Raw genomic sequence first — 13,108 nt, 5'->3', positions numbered from 1 at the left:
CAGATGAAAATTTTCGTGCTATTCAAGAGGTTTTCTAAAATGAGTAAAAACGAGCCCCAAATTTGCAAATCTGCTCCAGGTATTTAGTTACAGACTGATGCAAAGGCAGTTAAGAATTCATGAAAAAAAAAATCTGTATTTTTATCTTCAGAATGTGTTTTCATGCGTAAACATTCAAGTTTTTTAAAATTATTTTCCGTAATTTCTTGCTTTTAATCCGTGGTGACGTATCATTCTCTAGTCATAAATTCGGCTGAGTGAAAAAAACACCTTCAGATAACACGATGTTAAAAAACGAAGTCGATTTTGATTTAACATACAATTTTAACAACTAAATTAAAAACGTGAAGAAGTAATAAATTTTAAGCTATAGTGAAAATTAAACTAAAAAATAAAGTTTTCGTCTTGAAATTATGATAATAGTAAGCTAATTACTTTAAGACAGAGATTAAAGCCGATAATCAGTACAAACGGTTACTGCAAATGGAGATCGCCCCTTCCTTGCCTGTAGGGTAGTTTAGTTTACGTAGTTCAAATTGCGTACTGTCCAACCAGGGATTGTATGGAATTTTCAAACGTCCAGATAAGACGAATCTATGTGAATGAAGGGGAAAAGTAAAAATTTGATGCCGGTATTCCGCTCATTTGAATGAGACTCTACTTCTGCAAAAGTCGACATCGTTAGAAATAATAGATTCGTCCATTTCCGGCTGTAAAACAGATGTTTGTCTTTCCATACAATCCGTGGTCAGACAGTTAGTGGAAAAACCCAGGCTACGTCAACTAAATAACCTTACTGGACTGCGAGAAACGAAGCAGTCTCTATGAGCGAATCCTGCTGCAAATGGATGCTCAATACTTAGACGTATAATGAGCCCATCATTAATTTTGCACTTATTTAACAGATAATGCGCGGGAAATTATGGTAAAAATCCACACAAAGCTGGTAAGAAGTACAGAGACTGAACACAAAAATAAGAGTTGGAACTGACCTTTCTTATGATGGGAGGGCACTTCTCGTGGCTGAGGAGGTCGGGTGTGGGGCACTCGTCGCGGTGCGCGCACCGATCGCCGCACCAGCCGCACTTGAGGGGGTCTTCCACCGTCAGGCACAGCTCGCAGCTCTCGTAGGCCGAGCACGAAGACACCGGGAAGCGAACCACCTGCGGGGGCAGAACCCCAGTATTATGAAAAGGATGTCGACAGAAAAAAAAAGTATCAGTCACATTTTCAAACTCATTGTTGCAAATTTTGTCAATAGATTTTATTTCTATGTTTTTATGTGCTTAATTTGTTGTAATCTTGCAAAATGTAGCTTTTAATCCATTGATTTCCACTCAATTACTTAAGTTCTGAAAACTTTACCTGCATGTTGACTTTGTTTGCTTTGCATGCATTTACATCGTGATAATGGGATTGGCGAGAAATTTAAAAGATATCGTCAAGTTGGCGATTGTTTTTAGCACCATATTTAGCGAGAAATCCTCATGTTTGTAAAGTTCAAAGACTATTAAATAAAACTATTTTCTATAGCACAACAAACACTGATCGAATACCATAAAAGCACTTATTTTCGCGAAAATAAAAATGCCAGTGATTTCACGAGCTGAAAATTTTGCGAATTTTATGTGAACAAAACTGAAAGTTGACTATAACACAGGGCAACAGTCATTTTGGTGCACGGATATTTGGAGCTGAATTAGTACGAATTTGGCACACTGAGTTCAAATATCACATCGGTTTTTGCACAGGAGCTCAAATTTCCAAGTTTACTTGAGCTTGAAATATATGTGACATAGGTTTAAGTTACACCCATAAATCAAATAAAAAACGAAGCATGGAATCTTTATTCCTACTGTATGATACAAATAAATCAGAGCTACCAGACTAATAAGGCTGTTGGTCAAAGATCTCTGATTTTTAAGGGCCCCCGAAAAGACTAAAATTGTTATAGTCGATTATTTAAGAAAATCAAGGTATTCTTCTTTATTTGTTTACAATTTTTAATGTGTACAAGTGTAGGATGCACTGCCTATCAACAACAAGTATATTGAATGGGTGGTTCAACACCTCAACACCCCTGAAACCACCACCCCTGATTCTCCATTAATGTTTATGTTTTTTACTTTCTTCTATATCTAATATATAGAAGAAAGTATTGGATTCGTGCTAATTTTCGAATTTCGAATGATTCGAACGTTTTGAGGTGTGCTGAGTCCATTTCGACCATTTTTGGAAAATGTCTGTCTGTCTGTGTGTGTGTGTGTGTATGTGTGTGTGTATGTGTGTGTGTCACGTCTGTGTGTGACCAGCTTTTTGTGGCCGCTCTACAACAAAAACTACCGCATGAAATCGAACGAAATTTAGTACACATATGTGCCCCTATGTGAACTTGTACCCATTAGTTTTTGGCGCGAATTCCTCCAAGGGGGGTGGAGCAATGGGACGTTTTTCGAGTTACGCGTGCTTGCTATTCCTCGGGAAGTAACTGGCGGAATCAAGCAAAATTTGGTCCATATGTTGGTATTAACAGGAACAGGTGCTGATTCAATTTTGGTGTCAATAACTCAAACGGGGGTTGAGCTATAGAACGTTTTTTGTCGTCCATTGTGACTGCTGTATCTCAAGAAATAATGAACGGAATGAAAGAAAAATTTATCGGCAAGTAGCCCTTAGTGGGTATGTGAACTGATTTTATTTTGGTGTCAACAGCTAAAAAGGGGGTAGCGCAATCACCCGTTCTTTTTTTCCATTTTCAGTGCCCTATCTCAAGAAGTAATGCTACGTTCTGGTTGAAATCTTACTACTATTATATATGCGAAAGTTTGTCTGTTTGGATGTATGGATGTATGGATGTATGTATGGATGTTTGTTACTCTTTCACGCAAAAACTACTGAATGGATTTTGATGAAACTTTACAATAATATAGCTTATGCATCAGAATAACACATAGGGTAGTTTTCGTCCCATTATGGGGGGCAAAACCCCCTTAGGGGGCAATAAAACACAATTTTCGTATAAATTCTCTAATATGGGGATGAAAAAATACTTGCACATATTAATATTATATGTCCATCGAAAGCTCTGATTTTTCTGCTGAAGATGGCACCTGTTCGAAATTTCTAAGTAGAATAAAAAACGAGTTATGAGCTTTTTAGTTCCATGTTCGAAGGCTTTCCTTAACTCAATACAATATTTAGTGTATCATCTCAACTCCCTGTCGATAACGACTATTGTATTGTTGACTATCTTTGCTTTTCGTGACTGTTCAAGGCTTTTCTCAAGTCAAATCTTGAAGTAAGATTTTTGCACAAGATTGGCAAATAACACAAGGATTTGGCTGATTTTTTTTCCATTTTAATGCAACTTTGAGGCAATTAATGTTTTTTTTATTTATTTATTTGTATTGACTGGGTATTTAATCAATCAGCTGGAATCTAGCCAAACGTTTTTTGTGGAATCATTTCAATAGCTAAGGCATTTGGCATTTTTTTCAACTGTCGCTGATTTTGAAGCTAAAGATTATGTAATACTGTGTTTCTCGGTTTTCACCATGTAACCAAATGTCGCCATTTCTTTAATATTTCTTTTTTTAAATTTGTTAACACGTAAAATAATTCGCCAACTAATTCGCAAATTCATAATCAGCGCAAAAACTTCCATTACTTTGTCTTTGCACACAATTTCAAACAATTGCCAAATTTTTACTGTTTATTGGAAACATTTCGGGTAGCATCATTGTTGACCCTATTTTGGGACGATTTCTACGAAAATGTTCTTAAAATTGGAATAGAAAAAAGAACAAAATCGAATTTTCGAAAAATCGCTTCAAAGTTCACACCCCCATGCTAAAAACTAACTTTTTGCCGAATTTCATGAAAATCGAGCTAACGGTCTAGGCGCTATGCGCGTCACAGATTTCCCGACAGATATCCGGACAGATATCTGAACAGAGATCCAGACATTCAGCATTATTATTAGCAAAGAAAAGATGATAAAAAACCAGTTATAAGCTTTTTAGTTCCGTGTTCGAAGGCTTTCATCAATCCAATTCAGTGTTTAGTGTATCATCTCAACTCCCATTCTATAGCTTATTGCGTATACCATTTTTGTTTTTGTCTGATTGTTCAAGGCTTTTCTCAAGTCAAATTATAAATGAACGTTTTACCACGAGATGGCCAAATTATAATTGGATTGGCAAACTCCAAATTTAAAATTGATTTTTAATAGCCAGATACAACGTAACACTTCTCAGGAGAATAAGACCGTTTTATTTTTGTCCTATTAGTATGCGGCTGTAATTTTAATTAAATAGGCAGGTATTGCAGTTTTTAATTATAAAAGCGCTGAGAATTATGCCGCGAAAGCGTAACTCTAATCTTTCGCAAAGCTCTAATAAAGCTCGGGCTATGAAAGTAGCTAGGATTATCGAGACGAATCCAGAAGCCGAGCTACGAAGACTTGAACAAGCGGAGCGTCAAGAAGCTCACAGAGCTGCTGAGACACTGAAAGAGTCTCAAGCTCGGTGTAGACAGCATGCTGAATATCTGGCATCCCAACGGGCTGCTGAAACACCAGAGCAGATCCAGAAATTATGTGTCCATCGAAAGCGCTTATTTTTCTGCTGAAGATGGCATCTGTTAGAAGGTTCTAAGTTGTATCAAAAACGAGTTATGAGCTTTTTTTGTTCCATGTTCGAAGGCTTTCCTCAACCCAATTCATTATTTAGTGTATCATCTCAACTCCCAGTTCATAGTTAGAATTGTTAAATGTTTTTGTGTTTCGTCTGACTGTTTGAGGCTTTTCTCAAGTCAAATCTTAAAGTAACGTTCCCCCCACACAAGATTGACTAATAATAACTAGATTTGGTTGATTATTTTCCATTTAAACGGAACTTTAGTGTAATTAATGGTTTTTTTTTTAATTATTTGTGCTGATTGGATTTTTTAATCATTATCCAATCTAACAGCAGAAACCTCGCCAAAATTTATGCAGAAAGATTTCAGTAGCGGATGCATTTGGCAGTTTTTTCAACTGTCGCGGTTTTGCAGTCAAAGACTACGTAATAATGTTTGCCAGCTTTCACCATGTAAACAAAATATCGTCAATCAAAGAATCTTTAAAAACTTTTTTTACTGTAAAATAATCCAGCAACTAAATTAGGCAAATCCACAAACAGTATAAAAACTTCCATTAATGTGACTTTGTGCACAAATTCAAACCATCGCCAAATTTTACTACTTATTTTGGAAACATTTCGGATGAAATTGTTTAGCGCCATTTTATGGTGACCAAAATTATCTCTTGAACGAAAATTAGTAACATACCGTTTTACAAAGTAAGAAGTGGGAGCATTATGAAAGGTATCCCAAAACGATTCCCGCAAATTCGGTAACATTTTAAATCGCACCAACAACCCACAATAATTAAAATTTTCCAAAATAACTTAAGCAAGTTTAAGAGGATCACGGGAGCGCGGCTACATTTTTTTAAACAGTTGGTTCTTCAATAGACATACAGAGAAGATAAGACTAAATGTAAAAAAAAAAAAAAAGTATTATTTGATAAATCTTTTTAAACATATGAAGTTTAATTTCATATATCGGAATTCTTCAAATTTGTATACGCTTAAATTTCGTGTTTTCGTTTCTAAATCAATACTATTTTGCTCTTTTTACTTACTGCTACTTTAGTTTTATGAGTAAGGAAGAAGCTAGATTTTAAATCACGTCAAAAAGGTGTGTTTTAAGTTCTTTCACTTAAAACAGAAAACAAATGCAAGTAACGATTGTTTCTTATAATTATTGCTAACCCAGGCAACGCCGGGTATTTTTGCTAGTTTGGAATATATGTGAATCCATACGTAAACAGGCTTTGGTTCAATTTTGACGCCGATCGCTCCAAGAGGTGTTGATTTTTTTTTCTTTTTGCGAATAAAAATATTTTTATTAATGCAACAATAAGAAAGATAAATCGTAATAGATTGCCGTCTGCGTATTTCTCGTGATTTTAATTGAGTGGAAATGATACGAAATATTATCTCAATGATTTAAAATGTTTAACTGTTGCCATCTTATGTTTGTTAACAAGTGAAATATTTGTAATTCATTCAAGCAAGGCTTTTAAAATAACTTTCAATTTTCGCTCTTTGCTTTGCTTTTGCAATAATTCAGACATTGGGATGGTCGTCAAGTTTTTGCATGTGTCATTTTGTTTTTGTTGGGAATATTGCTTCCTCGTCAAGCATGGGGAGGGATCAGAAAAAAAAAAGAAAAATATAGAAGAAAGTTTCGTGATGGTTACAACATACTAGTTTAGGTTTGACTGCAGAGGTCCCTCCATAAATGTTTGTTTAGGGTTACACTCTATATTAATCGAGCCCTGAAAATATTATATACAGATATCCAACTCGTCACACGAAGCGAATATATGCAAAGCAAGAACTTACAAGTTGACCTGAATTCGTTAAAACATTGTTACTAATCTTGCCAGATATTTACTTCATGTAGTGAATTTTCCTGAGCGTAACTGAACTGCAGACTGACAATAGGGCAAATATGCTGGAAGCAAACATTGTTTTAGAAGCCTATACTAGCTTCAGAAAGGCGCAAAATGGTGTTAAAACTGCCTATTTTGGATAAAACAGCCGTACTTATCTGAAAAAGTAGAGCTGCTGAGAAAAACTAATTTCATATTTCGATTCAGAGCCCCCAAACATATCTAAATTCAGTTTTTATACTCTGGGCACCAAAGACGAAACATTTTTTTGTTCCCCTGTGTAATCCTCACGTATATATTACTCAAAAGTAACGCTCTGACGTCATCAACTATTCAAGCTCGCGCCAAAGCATGCGTGACGACATTATTTCATTGTTGAAGCACAAAAAACTCAGTATAATTGGATCTTTTTTTTTTTTTTTTTTTGACAATTCGCAAGTCCAATAAACTATAGGGGACGCTGCAGCCACTGTCTAATGGCGGATGAAAAAGGTAGAACAAACAAATGCCGTAACTTATAACTTGCTTTGACGCTTTGTGAATGAGAATAATTTTCCATCGTGTTTGTGGGAAGCTTTCTTTTCTATTCTTCTGAAATGACATTACAACACAAACAGTCTGAAACCTGTCATTTACCCCAAAGAAAACACGTGGAATGGACTGTTTTACCTTTTTCGGTAGTATTGTTAATCACCGCAAGGTAGCGTATTCGAGCTCTGGAGTTGCGAATTGTTTGACATGCAGTGACCAAGCAGGCAGTCAGGTGTGTGTAACGAGGGGGGGGGGTGAGAAGGACACCTGTCGGCTCGGGGCCCAAGCCTGAATGGGGTCCGAGATTTTTAAAAAAAGGGATGAAATATACGTAAGGGCGTACGCCGTCCGTTTTGCGACGGGCCCCCAAGTTTCTGTGCACGCCCCTGCAGCAATTGCTTCCTTCCAATTTAGAAGCAATTTTCACCTGTCACACCTTGACGGACGATTTTCTAGTCTTAATATATAAAAATCAATGTCCTGAAATAACATATATATATATACATATATATCAACGCACAGCCGAAACCGCTGATACCTCAGACTTGAAATTTGGCAGGCATGTCCGCATGAGTACGAAAGTAACCACTAAGAAAGGATTTTTCGAAATCTCAATTAGTTCGGGAGAAATTAATTAAAACCCATTAATTTCTGCGAAATTAAAACCTGTCATTGAAATTTAAATCCCTTATTTTAAGAGGCTTTCCTCCATTCAAATCATTATTCAGTACTTCATCTCAACTTTTGGTCGATAGCGAATTTTAAATTTGATATTTGTTTTTATTTCTCACGCGATTCTTCGAGGCTTTTCTCAAGTCAAATAATGATGCTTCTGTCTTTTGCTTTCATTTTTTCAAAACTGGAAACGAAGTTTTTAAGAACATCATCACAGGCGGACTATCCTTTTGAATTCAGAAGAGTGCAGTTTCCTGTAAAAGTTTGCTTTGCAATAACCATTAATAAGTCACAAGGACAGACATTAAAAGTAGCAGGGATCGATTTAAGAGAAGACTTTTTTTCACATGTTGACACACGACCACATGACACACGATTCATTGGTCGTGTGTCACATGACACACGACCAATGTTATGTAGCTTGCTCCAAAGCCAGTTCATCAAGCAGCTTAATAATTTTAGCACCAGAAAAAAAAAAACTAAAAATGTTGTACACAAAGAAGTTCTAGCTTAAACATAGGTATAACAATAAAATGTGGATGGCCTGTGTTTGCAAAGATAATCAATACTTTAAAAGGATCGTTAATAACAGTTAAAGATCGGTTAAGTACAAGCGCATATACATAAGGAGTCCAGGGGACCCGGGATCCCCCCAAAATTAGAAAAAAATATAGGTAATAAGTAATTATTACAGGGGATTTTCGAAACTAGGTGCCCCAAACACTGTTAACCCTTGCTAATTCCATTACCCGAGCAATGCTGGGTACGGGAATGCTAGTTCTATATAAAGTTGAAATATTTCGCGAGGTTACACTTTTCGCGATTACAATTGGCTCGTGAAAATAAGTGCTTTTACGGTAACTGAATCCATGGCCCACTTAATTCTTATAGGCCGTGACAATCGCTGAAACTCATGGCAACAAAGAGGGCGCTGCTGGGAACCTCTGTTTCCATTTCGTTGCCATTGATTGGTGAATGCAGGGGTTCCCTGTGGCTCCTCTTGCGGTCAAAATGGGCGACGTCCACCGTCCAATCAAAAATAAGCAAACTGTGAAACGTTGACATTGATTGCTGGGCGCATGAGCTGCATCGGTTTAACACGGAAAAGTAATAAATTGCCAAGGCCCGTTAAGCGCCAGCGCCATCTAGTGGGGCCATGCTGAATCAAAATACATGCAAACGAAGTTAAATGGACCGTTGCCACACATTGTGGGTAGGGTTCATTCCTATTCCTATTCCGAGTCACAACCGACTTCAACTGTATTTATGTCGAGGACTGCATACTAAGTGCCTTGCCTCCATTATTTTATATACCGATAGATGGCAGCACCATCACCGGATCAAACAGTTAATGGGAATTTAGAACTAGTCCAGGAGCTAATAGCTACCCCCAGAGGTATCGTTTGACTCGGAGGACATTGAGACCACGAGCCTATTTAACGTCGCCCAGTGCCCTTTCATGACGACGGTGGATCTTCGACCGTCGAGGTTCGAACTCAGGACCCTCCGACCCCGAATCCGACACTCTACCGATCGGGCTACCACGGCCCTGAAAAACGTTCTATTGCAGGAAAAAGAAAATGAGGCTCACCGCGTCTCCGGCCAGGAAGTAGACGTTCCCGCTCCTGTTGTCGTAGGCGTGGGAGGGTTGGACGGCGACCCCCTCGGCGATCGTCCGACGGAACAGGTTGGACTGACGTGTCCTGTCCAGGTGCACCTGAAACAGACATTCAAATTAAGTTGCTACGCATTTAATTGAAAGAAAATAGTCGCGGGTGTATTGTCCGTTTTTCACAAGTAGGCACTGTCACGTGCTACCCGATGATTCTATTTCGCTGCTTTCGGCAGGAGGTATATTCGGAGCATAGCATTTTTTTGAGCAATCACGATTGCTTATTGCTTTCATTCGACTGTTTTTGACGTTCCTTTGATTTTTCCCCCCGCCACCCTCCGCAGCATCACCGTCGGCCGGCTCCTCACGAGGCTGCACCTCTAGCGAAAGCCGTCTCCAGGTTTCGTCAATATCCTACACTTACACGCATACATACACGCACCTACACACACATACATATATATATACACCTACACACACATACATACACGCATATACATATATACACCTACACATACATACACGCACCTACACACATATACATATATACACCTACACACACATACATACACCTACACACATACACAAACACATTCACACACAAACACATACACACAACTACCCACACACTCATCACACTCATGCCTGCACACAGACAAAAACACATATGCCCACACACACGTACAAACACATATGCCTACACACACATACAAACACATATGCCTACACACACATACCCCCCACACCTACACATATACACACAACTACCCACACACTCATGCCTGCACACAGACACAAACACACATGCCTACACACACACATACCCCCCACACACAAACACACGCTTACATACACACACACACACTGGTGATTGCGCAAAAACATAATTTGAATTCAAGGTGACAAAATTCAAATTATTATTATTATTTTTTTTTTGTAAAAGCAGCGGTTTTTAAAATGTAAGAACAACTAAAATGACAACAGACAAGTGACATAAAGGACACTGAGACCTTTTTGCACATTAAAATGCACGCCCCAAGTGAAGGCTGTCTGGTTCTGTCTCCTTTAGAAGCGCGTGGATTGCGTACCGATCACCCCCGCGTAAAACGGAACTGCGTTCGAGGAGGCATGGCGAAGTGCCTTCTCCTGAAAAACGGACAATACTTTGTAGGAGCGTTTCGAAACCTGTGCTTCATTCAATAATTTTAATTTTTTAAAGAGTAGGCGAGACTTAGTGCAGTGGATGCAGGGTTAACCTAAGGCTGATAGCTAAGAGGTGGGATGTTGTGGAGAAAAGTGGATACAGGGTTCCCGTGATCCCAGCTACATTTTCTGTGCTTTCCATGCACAGAAAATTTGGGGCCCGTCACGAATGACTTTTCCGGGCCCCCTCCCTATTATCTACCCCTATATTTCACGCCTAGTTTTAAAAATATTGGGCCCCTTCAGGCTCGGGCCAACAGGTGCCCCTTTTCTCCCCTGTGCACGCCCCTGCATGCGGACCACTCGAATGGTAAAATCTAAGGTGTAACGCTAAGGAGTGGTGTGATGCGGAGAAAAGTGAATACAGGGTTAACTTGATACAAGGACTAAAATTTTTGAGGGCGTCAGTGCCCAGAACTGTTACGGGGAAGTACCAGACTGATTTTTGACCCAACATACATTAGAGAACCTTTTTTTTTGAGCAATCACGATTGCTTATTGCTTTCAATTGACTGTTTTGGCGTTCCTATGATTTTATTTTCCCACCAGCACCCTCTGCAGCATCACCGTCGACCGGCTACTCACGATGCTGCTCCTCTAGCGAAAACAGTCTCCAGGTTGCGTCAATATCCTACACTTATACACGCATCTACACACACACATACATATACGCACGTACTCATACACATACGTACGCCTACACACACATACATATACCTACACACACATGCACAAACACATACACACACAAACACATACACACACATGCATGCATACATACAGACACCTACACATACACACACCTACACACAACTACTCACACACTCATGCCTGCTCACAGACACAAACACACATGCCTACACACACACATACACATTCCCCCCCCCCACACACAAACAGTCATGCACACAGACACAAACACATACGCCTATACATACTTACACATACCCCCTACACACAAAACACACACGTGATTGCGAAAAACATAATTTGAATTCAAGAGGTCGAAATTCAAATTAATTTTTCTTTTTTTTTTTCTTTTTTATCAGAGAGTAATTATTTATGAGATATCGTTTTTTGTGCGCAAGAGCCAATTTTCATGGTTTGCTGTCTACTGTCGCACCGGTTTGGGTGTTTGACAGATTTCATCTTAGTAAGCAAGATGTTCTTTGAGTAGGAGGCAGGATTCTACACCTAATAAGAGAAAAACTGCCTTTATTCGCATCTGTTTTTTCACCGTTTTTGAATTAACGTAATGGCATTATTTGGGTCAAGTTGATACGGCGCGAGAAATGACACGACAAAAAAAAAAAAAAAAAAAAGGAAAAAGAAAATGCAGCAACATAGAAATGAACGAAATTAATGAAATGATGCAGACCTAGAGATGTAAATTTTCCAGAAATTTTGAAGACCGTGGGGGAAAAAACGTTTTCAAGAAAAACTGGGCAAAAAATGGAAAAAATTGATTTTATATACGAACAAATGTGTCGTAAAATGTTTAAATTTTCTTTCAGAACTAAAAAAGAGCTAAATACTTAAAAATATGGGCAGTTTTTATGTTATTTTTCTATCTTAGAAATATCCGTAAATTTTTTGCTGTTAAAAAAACATCCCCGTTTTCTAACTGCCATTAGACAATTAAATCACAAAACACCAAAAACCATCCAAATGAGTCCAATCACCATTCCACAGTTCACTTGAGTTGGGTGTGATTTTTATAAATTGCAAAATCAAATTCTTGACAGAAATGTGGGTAGTTCTTTCTTTTGTGTAAAGTCAGCTTTTAAACAAGTTGTTTTCTTTCTGTATAAAAAGTTTGTTACATACATTTACACATAAATGTGTACAGTACCCACATATACAGGGTGTTCCGTTTTAACCTGCAAAAAAAGCTTTATTTTCGCAACCGTTAGTCCAAGATGTATGTCCAATTGCAAAAATGTTCAAAATCAGATGCAGAGTTAAGATATTGAACGTTTGAAGCAAAAATAAAAATGTATCGAAAAATACAAAATTTAACTTTTTATACGATCCCCAGGTCCCCTAACTTATGCGTTGGGAAATAATTTCCAGTGACAAATAATTCCAACACAAAAAGATTGAAATTAGTGCGACCAATATTCACCGAGAAATGAAACGCAGCGTTTTGTGACTTACACTACTTTTCACTCGCCGTCATTTACATCTTTTGGGGGAAAATATAGTAGTTAAAAAGTGTTTAAAATTACATGTGTGCAAGTTGTGATTTTTCAAATTATTCGAGGTTTTGTCGTGTGTTTTTGCGTATCACGGCATAACATTTGCATTTGTTTTTAAACAGCAATGAAAAATATAAGTACCTTGTTCTTCTTACTTTGACGACCTGTCATTCATCTGAAAGGGCGATAAGTTTCAATCTCATTTTCTGTATGGTCCCTTAAAACTTTAAACTGATACATATCTCCTTGAGTTTTGTTCGCACAAATGTCAAGTTTTTTGTGTTAGTAATAATTTTCAATGGAGATTATTTCTCTAAATATTAGTTGGGGGACCTAGGGCCCGTATAAAAAGTTAAATTTCGTATTTTTTGACTCTTTTTTTTTTCGCAA

The 13,108-nt window shown here is 37.9% G+C and overlaps 1 protein-coding gene across 1 annotated transcript in view; it reads right to left on the bottom strand.

The window, feature by feature from the left end:
• Nucleotides 1–13,108, bottom strand: part of LOC129217750 (hepatocyte growth factor receptor-like) — a 144,102-nt gene that overhangs the window by 103,077 nt on the left and 27,917 nt on the right. The window contains exons 5-6 of the mRNA XM_054852090.1: nt 9,297–9,422; nt 993–1,163 (exon numbers count right to left, since the gene is read on the bottom strand). Coding sequence (XP_054708065.1) covers nt 993–1,163; nt 9,297–9,422 — 297 coding nt within the window. The remainder of the gene's footprint in view (nt 1–992; nt 1,164–9,296; nt 9,423–13,108) is intronic.

This window comes from Uloborus diversus, chromosome 2 (genome assembly GCF_026930045.1).
Source record: "Uloborus diversus isolate 005 chromosome 2, Udiv.v.3.1, whole genome shotgun sequence".
In the NCBI taxonomy this organism is placed as follows: domain Eukaryota; kingdom Metazoa; phylum Arthropoda; class Arachnida; order Araneae; family Uloboridae; genus Uloborus; species Uloborus diversus.
This window is presented reverse-complemented; position numbering and strand designations above follow the sequence as displayed.